The 9873-nt window shown below is 43.8% G+C and overlaps 2 protein-coding genes across 6 annotated transcripts in view; both read left to right on the top strand.

Moving 5' to 3' along the window:
* Positions 1–923: 923 nt before the first annotated feature.
* The window catches only part of KIAA0101 (KIAA0101 ortholog), an 18964-nt gene continuing 10014 nt past the window's right edge, over positions 924–9873 (top strand). The window contains exons 1-4 of one of the 5 annotated variants that reach the window (XM_011967901.1): positions 942–1109; positions 1394–1474; positions 5464–5626; positions 8934–9000. In XM_011967901.1, the coding sequence (XP_011823291.1) occupies positions 1064–1109; positions 1394–1474; positions 5464–5626; positions 8934–8991 (348 nt within the window). In that variant the 5' untranslated portion in view covers positions 942–1063 and the 3' untranslated portion in view covers positions 8992–9000. Of the gene's footprint in view, positions 1110–1393; positions 1475–5463; positions 5631–8933; positions 9001–9873 lie in introns of all 5 variants that reach the window. The other 4 variants (XM_011967906.1, XM_011967896.1, XM_011967915.1 and 1 more) reach the window with 4 other exon arrangements.
* CSNK1G1 (casein kinase 1, gamma 1) overlaps positions 8930–9873 on the top strand; it is a 290970-nt gene continuing 290026 nt past the window's right edge. The window contains exon 1 of the mRNA XM_011967939.1: positions 8930–9000. The gene's annotated coding sequence lies outside the window, so the exon portion shown is untranslated. The remainder of the gene's footprint in view (positions 9001–9873) is intronic.

Genomic DNA, 9873 nt, shown 5'->3' with positions numbered 1-9873 from the left:
CCTCTTCTCTTTGAGACAGGATCTCACTCTGTCGCCCAGGCTGGAGTATAGTGGTGCGATTATGACTCACTGCAACCTCTGCCTCCTAGGCACTAGCAATCTCCCATCTCCTGGACTCAAGCCATCCTCCCACCTCAGCCTCCCGAGTAGCTGGGATTACAGGAACATGCCACTGCACCCGGCTAATTTTTGTATATTTTTTTGTAGAGACGGGTTTCACCATGTTGGCCAGGCTGGTCTCGAACTCCTGGGGTCAAGCGATCTGCCTGCCTCGGCCTCCCAAAGTGCTGGGATTACAGCCATGAGTACCCGCGCCCGGCAGATTTGGCAGATTATTTAGGAGCTCTGAGACCATTCAGTTCTCAGGAAGACGTTTTGTTAGTTTCTTTTTATGTGTGTATGTACATACAGTCCCCCTAGTTTTTGTTTAGTCTCACATCATCCTAAAGACATTTTTAAAAACCCTTGTAAATAAGCTGCATTAGCTTCCTTTTCCCCATTCCATAGAATTGTTTTAGTACGGATGCTGTACAAAGAGTTCATGCCTGGGGTACTAAAGGAAAGTTCTCAAGTTCTTTTTATTTTGATTTGCATCAAGAAGTCCGCTTAATTTCAGGTTTCACATTCTGGAGTCAATCATTATGGACTTAAGGCTATAGTAACTTCTGAAGATAGTTTGTAATTCGCTGTCTTTGCTGAGTTTTCTTTTCTAAGTAGGCTCATTTCTCTAGTTCAGAAACTTAGCACCCACTTATCGGGTACCCCTGGAGTCCTGGTACCTCCCACCTGGGGCGCCTACGAATCCTAGGACTTTGCGTGTTGATGGACGGATCCGCGCTGCAAGAAGCCTCGCCGCTGTCACCATTGGGCATTGGCAATTGGTTCTGGGGGAACGGCGCGGAACCAATGGGAGCCGTGGCTCCGGAGAGTCCTTGGAGCGCGCGGGAAAGAGACCAATATAAACTGTGGCGGGAGATTAGTTTTCGCGTCCTTGTCCAGTGAAACACCGTCGGTCGGCTGGGAAGTCAGTTGGTTCTCTCATCTTCTCTCGTCTTGTTTGAACATGGTGCGGACTAAAGCAGACAGTGTTCCAGGCACTTACAGAAAAGGTGAGGCAATCGAGTGTGGTACTGGAGGGCGGGGGTCCTCCCGGCAGCCCGGCCGCGGGCGACAGACGCCAGAGGTCCCCCTGGGCCCTGTGCGCCAAACTCATCTAGCTAGCCAGGGAGCAGCCGGCCGGCCCCTTTACCTTGAAGATGAAGTCGCAGGGGCAGGGTAAGGTTATCCTGCTGTTCTGGATCGCCAGGCTCTCCTCTCCAAGCCGCTGGGTCCAGGACTCGGTATCCAAACCCTCTTGCCCCTTCTGAATACCCTCTTTTGCCTCTCTTCACAGTGGTGGCTGCTCGAGCCCCTAGGAAGGTGCTTGGTTCTTCCACCTCTGCCACTAATTCGACACCAGTTTCATCGAGGAAAGGTAAGAAGAGCCCTCCTAAAATTAGGGGATCAGGCCTGGCACCTGCAAGCCCCTGGCTTGCCATGAATTACTTTTTCTTGAGGTACTCACACCCGAATTTCTTCCTCGCCCTGTGATATAATGAGAGAGGCTGGGCCTTTTGGCCGGCTAGGGTAGAGGTGAGGGGGATCTCATGGAAGAGAATCTCGAGCCTTGGAGTTAAGGACCAGCACAACTTATCATCAAGCCTATTTTTCTTTTCTTTTATTTTTTTAGGCAGGATCTCACTTTGTCGCTCAGGTTGGAGTGCAGTGGTGCAATCACTACTCACTGCAGCCTCCATTTATGGGGCTTAAGCAATCCTCCCACCTCAGCCTCCCAAGTAGCTGGGACTACAGGTGCATGCCAACACGCCAGGCTTTTTTTTTTTTTTTCTATTTTTTTGTAGAGACGGGGGTCTCACTATGTTGCCTAAGCTGGTCTCAAACTCCTGGGCTCAAACAATCCTCCTACTGGGATTACAGGTGTGAGCCACCGTGGCCATCCTATCAATTTTTCTTTTTTGGTTTAGTATTTTTCTTTTTCTTTTTTATTTTTTTTGAGACAGTCTTGCACTGTTGCCCAGGCTTGAGTGTAATGTGTGAACTTGGTTCACTGCAACCTCTGCCTCTCGGGTTCACACACTTCTCCTGCCTCAGCCTCCCGAGTGGCTGGGATTACAGGTGCACACCACCACACCTGGCTAATTTTTTTGTAGTTTTAGTAGATATGGGGTTTCACTATGTTAGCCAGACTGATCTCAAACTCCTGACCTCATGATCTGCCTGCCTCAGCTTCCCAAAGTGCTGGGACCACAGACATAAGTCACCACTCCCGGCTATTATTTTTCTTAATATTGACAGAGGTTATTTAAATACTGTCAGAGGCTATTTAAAAGCCTCCTTATTAGATTAAGGGTTTGGACAATCATTGACAGTGCTGAGTGCTCATTGCAATGTCTACTAAACTTTAATAAAAATGTTTTTGTTTGCTTATTTTTCCTTTCTTCCTTACTCTTTTTTTTTTTTTTAAATGTAATGTCTGTGGGTTTTCTCCAACTTTGCAGCTCCTAATACTGTCTTTGGGAGAGTAGGAGTGAAACCCGGCAAGGGAAATTGTTTCACGCTGGTCCTTCTGTGCATGGAAGATGAGAAAATGCCCTGCCATCTGGTGCCTTATTCCTTTCAGTAGGAAGTTTGGCAGACAGGGAGATTAACGCCACAAGATTTAGTTAAGAACGTAAAGGGGAACACTGTTTAGGACTTCATGGGTTTTTAAGTCAATTCAAATTTCTCCCTATTCGAAACATTTCATTAGAAAACATTTACTACTTTGATCTCTTCAGATAAAAGGAAATAAAAGTTGATGAATTGTTTGAGAGTAACTTATACCCTGTACCACTAGACTAAGTTTCTTTTTCTTTTTTCTTTTTTTTTTTTTTTTTGAGACAGGGTCTCACTCCATTGCCCAGGCTTGAGTGCAGTGGTGCAATCACACCATACTGCAGCTTTGACCCCAGGGCTCAAATGATCCTCCCACTTCAGGCTCCTCCCAAGTAGCTGGACTGCAGGCACATGCCACCACACGCCCGCCTAATTTTTGTGTTTTTTGTAGAGACGGGGTTTCATCATGTTGCCCAGGCTTGTCTCGAACTCCTGGGCTGAAGCAATCCTCCCGCCTCAGCCTACCAAAGTGCTGGGATCACAGGCATGAGCCACCATGCCTGGCCTGACGAAATTTCATTAGAGTCACATCCCATTGTCTGGTCCACTACTGAATCACCAGAGCCGACTGAATAGGCCCTTACTGAATATATGTTGAATAAATGCATCCTTTAAGGCATTAAAAAAAATCTCTATTTTTAATCCCAATAATTGAATGTATGAAATGGGTAATATACTTATTTTAAAGATAAGGAAATTTAATCTCGGTTTATATAACTTGATAAAGGTCACACAACTAAATCAGTGGAGTTGGGTTTGAATCTGTTGCTGCTGTACTTTTTTTTTGTTTTTGTTTTTTGAGACAGTCTCGCTGTGTCACCAAGGCAGTGCAGTGGTGTGATCTCGGCTCATTGCAACCTCCGCCTCCCAGGTTCAAGCAATTCTTCTGCCTCAGCCTCCTGAGTAGCTGGAATTACAGGCATGCACCACCACACCTGGCTAATTTTTGTATCTTTAGTGGAGACAGGGTTTCACCTTGTTGACCAGGCTGCTCTCTAGTGCCTGACCTCATGATCCGACTGCCTCGGCCTCACAAAGTGCTGGGAGTACAGGCGTGAGCCATCGCGTCCAGCTGCTGCTATATGTTTTCTAGTAGTAAAAGCATTCCTGTAAGCATCCTTTGGGAAAATTGTGAACCAAAAGATCGCTGTCTTTTATATACCATTCCTTCTTTTGGAGGCCAAGGCAGGAGGGTTGCCTCAGCCAGGAGTTTCAGACCAACCTGGGCAACATGGCAAAATCCCATTGCTATTTTTATAAATGTAAATAAATAAGTAAGTACAAACACTATAACTTCAGAGTCCATACGGAAACAACTTTTGTAAGTGTTCTTTAACAACTAGAGTTGTTAAAGCAAATGTTTTAGCTTAAAGCAAAAGATTTGTAGTAACTGAATAATTTGTTCCTGGTCATTACTTTATAAAAAGGCAAAAATTTTCCCTTAATTTCTCCTTATATTACTGTTTAAAAATAACCAGGAATTGGCTGGGCGGGGTGGCTCATGCTTGTAATCCCAGCACTTTGGGAGGCCAAGGTGGGCGGATCACGAGGTCAGGAGATCAAGACCATCCTGGCTAGAACGGTGAAACCCTGTCTCTACTAAAAATAAAAAAATTAGCCAGGCATAGTGGCATGCGCCTGTAGTCCCAACTGCTAGGAAGGCTGAGGCAGGAGAATGTCGTGAAGCCGGGAGGCGGAGCTTGCAGTGAGCTGAGATCATGCCACTGCACTCCAGCCTGGGCAACAGAGCGAGACTCCATCTCCCCAAAAAAAAAAAATTAGCTGGGCGTGGTGGCGGGTGCCTGTAATCCCAGCTACTCGGGACGCTGAGGCAGGAGAATCGCTTGAACTCGGGAGGCAGAGGTTACAGTAAGCTGAGATTGTGCCACTGCACTCCAGCCTAGGCAACAGAGCTAGACTCCGTAATAAAAAAAAAAAGAAACAAAAAAAGAAAACCACCAGGAATTGGATTTCTCTTATGAATTGAAAAGGAGCCAGGTGCTTTGAAAAATGGAATCTACTTTTGTGGAGACTTTCACAATGCCTCTTATACGTGCTTTAACTAAATGACCTTAGAAAGTAAAATGTTAGCACTTTATACTACATGGTCCTATCTTAGGAAAAAGTGTGTCAAACTTCAGTATGTCAGTACATTTAAGAATATATATATATATATATATATATATTTTGAGATAGAGTCTCGCTCTGTTGCCAGACTGGGGTATGCAGTGGTGTGGTCTTGGCTTACTGTAATCTCCGACTCCCTGGTTCAAGTGACTCTCCTGCCTCAGCCTTCCGAGTAGCTGGGAATACAGGCACGTGCCACCACACCCAGCTAATTTTTGTATTTTTAGTAGAGATGGGGTTTCACCATGTTGACCAGGTTGGTCTCGAACTCCTGACTTTGTGATCCACCCTCCTCAGCCTCCCAAAGTGCTGGGATTACAGGCATGAGCCCCTGAGCCTGGCAAGAGTATTTGAATAGCTCTGCTTGTGGACAAAATATAAAAATATTTTTCAGTTGTAAAAATTCTATTACTACTGTTTTTGCTAAGATAACCATCACAGAGTTTATTGGTTGAATACAGCTTTATTGTGTCACATTTTCTAATTCTTTCAGTTGTATATCTTAAATAAAGATTATTTGATACCTTTGAGAATTTGATCTTAAAGAAGGAATTAAGTTGTTTAAGGAATGGCGATTGTATTCTTAGCACTTATCTAGTTCCATCTGTTTATATTTTACAGCTGAAAATAAATATGCAGGAGGGAATCCCGTTTGCGTGCGCCCAACTCCCAAGTGGCAAAAAGGAATTGGAGAATTCTTTAGGTTGTCCTCTAAAGATTCTGAAAAAGAGAATCAGATTCCTGAAGAGGCAGGAAGCAGTGGCTTAGGAAAAGCAAAGAGAAAGTAAGTTGTTATATTCTGGAATATAAAGAAAATATTTATCTCACGCCTGTAATCCCAGCACTTTGGGAGGCCGAGGCGGAAGGATCACTTGAGGCCAGGAGTTTGAGACCAGCCTGGCCAACATGGGGAAACCCTGTCTCTACTAAAAGTACAAAATTAGCTGGGTGTGATGGTGCACACCTCTGGTCCCAGCTACTCAGGAGGCTGAAACAAAAGAATTGCTTGGAGCAGCAAACCACCATGCACACATAAACCTACGTAACAAAACTGCATGTTCTGCACATGTATCTCATTTTCGCGCCACTGCACTCCAGCCTGGGGTACAGAGTGAGACTCTGTCTCAAAAAAATAAATAAATAAAAATAAATAAATAAATAAATAAAATATTTATCTTCTTGAAAGTAAAGGACATATAGGATATTGAGTCAATTTTCTCTTCAAGCTGATAAGAAAATGCAAAAAAAGTTCTTTAAAACTTCTACTAATTTCTTATTATAACTCACTCCCAAATTTCTTTTTTTTTTTTTTCTGAGACTGTCTTGCTCTGTTGCCCAGGCTGGAGGGCAGTGGTGCTATCTCAGCTCACTGCAACCTCCGTCTCCCGGGTTCAAGCAATTTTCCTGCCTCAGCCTCCCAAGTAGCTGGGATTACAGGCATGTGCCACCATGCCCAGCTAATTTTCGTATTTTTAGTAGAGACGGGGTTTCACCTTGTTGGCCAGGCTGGTCTTGAACTCTTGACTTTGTGATCTACCCACCTTAGCCTCCCAAATTACAGGATTACAGGCGTGAACCACTGCACCCAGCCACCAAATTTCAAACATTAGTAAAAAGTATTCTTTTTACTCTTCCCAATCTCTCAAAGAGGATCATTTCCCATTCACATAAGTGCTATGTCATTAACCATGAACTTAGTGTATTGAGTCTTTAAGTTTTACTGTCTTTTTCCTTTAGGCTTTTCTTACAAGGCAATTTCCATGTTGGCTTATCTAGCTTGAATTCCATTAATCCTGCCCTTTAAAAAACTACCAGTTCAACTTCCACAAGAAATATATAACCAGGCTGGGTGCGGTGGCTCATGCCTGTAATCCTAGCACTTTGGGAGGCTACAGTGGGCAGATTGCTTGAGCTCAGGAGTTCCAGACCAGCCTGGGCAACATGGTGAGACCCCTTCTCTACCAAGAGGGTGGTGGCGCCGCCTATAATCCCAGCCACTCGGGAGGCTGAGGTGGGAGAATCGCTTGACCCTGGGAGATGAAGTTTGCGGTGAACCGAGCTCCCACCACCGTACTCCATCATGGGTGACAAAGTGACACCCTGTGTCAAAAATAAAAACAGAAATAGGCCGGGCGCGGTGGCTCACCCCTGTAATCCTAGCACTTTGAGAGTCCGAGGCGGGCAGATCACGAGATCAGGAGGTCAAGACCATCTTGCAACATGGTGAAACCCCGTCTCTACTAAAAATACAAAAAATTAGCCGGGCGTGCTTGTAATCTCAGCTACTCAGGAGGCTGAGGCAGGAGAATTGCTTGAACCTGAGAGGTGTTGGTTGCAGTGAGCTGAGATTGTGCCACTGTACTCCAGCCTAGGGTACAGAGTGAGACTCCATCTCAAAAAAAAATCAAGTAAAATAAAAATAAAAAATATCACCAATATGGAAAAGTTGGAAAATATAGAAATCCCCATCACCTGGAACCAACCAAGACTAATACCATGGTGTATTGTCTTTACAACTTCTCTGTAAGTACATAAGAATAGTGAAAAACAAAAAGTAGGGATAAAACTATACACACCAAACTTGGTGTGCAACCTTTAAAAAAAAGTTTCCAAGTTTCATTCATCCATTATATTTCATGAATATCTCATTCCTTTCTTTCTTTCTTCCTTTTTTTTTTTTTCCTGATATGAGGGTCTCACTCTGTCACCCAGGAGATAATGCAGTGGCCCAATCTTCGCTCACTTCAACCTCCACCTCCTGGGTTCGATTGATTCTCCCACCTCAGCCTTCCAAGTAGCTGGAATTACAGGCATGTGCCATGGAGTTCAGCTAATTTTTTGTATTTTTGGTAGAGATGAGGTTTCACCAGATTGCCTAGGCTGGTCTTGAACTCCTGAGCTCAGGTAATCTGCTTGCCTTGGCCTCCCACTATGCTGGGATTACAGGCATAAACTGCCACACCTGGCCAGTGTACAAACTTTTTTTATTTTTTATTTTTTTTGAGACAGAGTTTTGCTCTATTGCCCAGGCTGGAGTGCAGTGTGCAATCTCGGCTCACTGCAACCTCTGCTTCCCAGGTTCACACCAGTCTCCTCCCTCAGCCTCCTGAGTAGCTGGGACTACAGGTGCCCGCCACCACACACAGCTAATTTTGTTGTATTTTTAGTAGAGACGGGGTTTCACTGTGTCAGCCAGGATTGTCTCAATCTCCTGACCTCATGATCTGCCCGCCTCAGCCTCCCAAAGTGCTGGGATTACAGGCATGAGCCACCATGCCCAGCCACAGACTTTTTAAGAAGCTAATTAAACCATACCTTTTACATTTTTAATGACAGGAAAATGCTCCGATAATTGTTAACCCAAAATTCTGGATACAAAAGTACAATCTTTACTGTGTAAATACATGTATATGTACTATATGAAAATATACCACATATCAATAATGCTTATCTCTGGGTAAAAACCTGTTCTCATATTGTATGCTAACAACTTTTAACAACAAATATGCATCACTTTTAAGAATCAAGAAAAATTTCTGAAGGTCATATGAGACAGAAAAAAAATACAAGGGAAAAATCATACTACTTGGGAAAAAAGATTCGAAGCCTGCCTTTTTATAGATTTGTAATTAATAAGGTCCAGACTTTCTTTTTTTTGTTTTGTTTTTTGAGATGGAGTCTCGCTCTGTCACCCAGGCTGGAGTGCAGTGGCACGATCTCGACTCACTGCAAGCTCCACCTCCCAGGTTCATGCCATTCTCCTGCCTCAGCCTCCCGAGTAGCTGGGACTACAGGCACCCACCACCACGCCTGGCTAATTTTTTGTATTTTCAGTAGAGGTGGGATTTTACTGTGTTAGCCAGGATGGTCTCGATCTCCTGACCTTGTGATCCGCCCACCTTGGCCTCCCAAAGTGCTGGGATTACAGGCGTGAGCCACCGCGCCTGGCCAGGTCCAGGCTTTCTAAACAACTTAAATGTTTTGTTTCAAAACAAAGTATTTGCCTGGATGTAGGAGGAAAGAGAGTAATGTCACTGCCATTATGATGCCCCTTGAATATAAAACCCTACTTGCTATCTCCCCTGCACCAGCCAGGAGCCACCCATCCTCCAGCACACTAAGCAGCAAGCTGGACACGTGGCACACTGATCCAAATGGGTAAGGGGATGGTGGCCATGCTTAGTCTGGGTCTACTGCTTCTGGCGCTGCTCCTACCCGTTCTGGTTTCTTCATTTGTTCGTTTAACCAGCACGCCGGAAGCTACTGCAGCCGAGACCACAAAGCCCTCCAACAGCGCCCTACAGCCTACAGCCAGTCTCCTTGTGGTCTTGCTTGCCCTTCTACATCTCTACCATTAAGAGACAGGTCAAGAAACAGCTACAGTTCTCCAACTCATACTCTAAAACCGAATCCAAATGGTGCCTAGAAGTTCAGTGTGGCAAGGAAAAAAACCAGGTCTTCATCAAATCTACTAATTTCACTCCTTATTTTATTAACAGAGAAACGCTTGAGAGTCTCAAACTGGACTGGTTTAAAGAGCATCTGAAGGATTGGACTAGATGATAAATGCCAATATTAAATCTGTTGGAGTTTCATGTATAAGACAGAGGAGAAAGACAACATCAAAAATTAGTTAAAGAGATTATTAAGCGTGGCTTAAGAAATATGGACACTTAAAACTCTATCTTGAAAAAAAACCTCTTTTTTGATAATAATAATTTCACTTTCATCTAGAGAAGAAGGATGAACTATGGAATGGAGATTCAGTTTTCATTTTAGTTTGTTAAATCTGCAAGGCTGTAAAATGATTAGGTAATATAAAAAGCTTCCATGATTCTATTTATTATATATGTACATTGGAAGAAACTACCAGATGTTACTATAAATATTCTCTGTATTGTTTCAGCCATCCTAATTTAATGCTGATATGCTCTAGATTTACATTGCTAAGTTTTCACTCCTCTTGGGCACTTAACTCTGTTTCTTTTGTTTGTTTGTTTTGAGATGGAGTCTCTTTTTTTTTTTTTTTTT

This window comes from Mandrillus leucophaeus, unplaced genomic scaffold (genome assembly GCF_000951045.1).
Source record: "Mandrillus leucophaeus isolate KB7577 unplaced genomic scaffold, Mleu.le_1.0 Scaffold12, whole genome shotgun sequence".
Taxonomy (NCBI): Eukaryota; Metazoa; Chordata; class Mammalia; order Primates; family Cercopithecidae; genus Mandrillus; species Mandrillus leucophaeus.
Note: the sequence above shows the minus strand (reverse complement) of the source record. Positions and strands in the feature narration are given on the sequence as shown.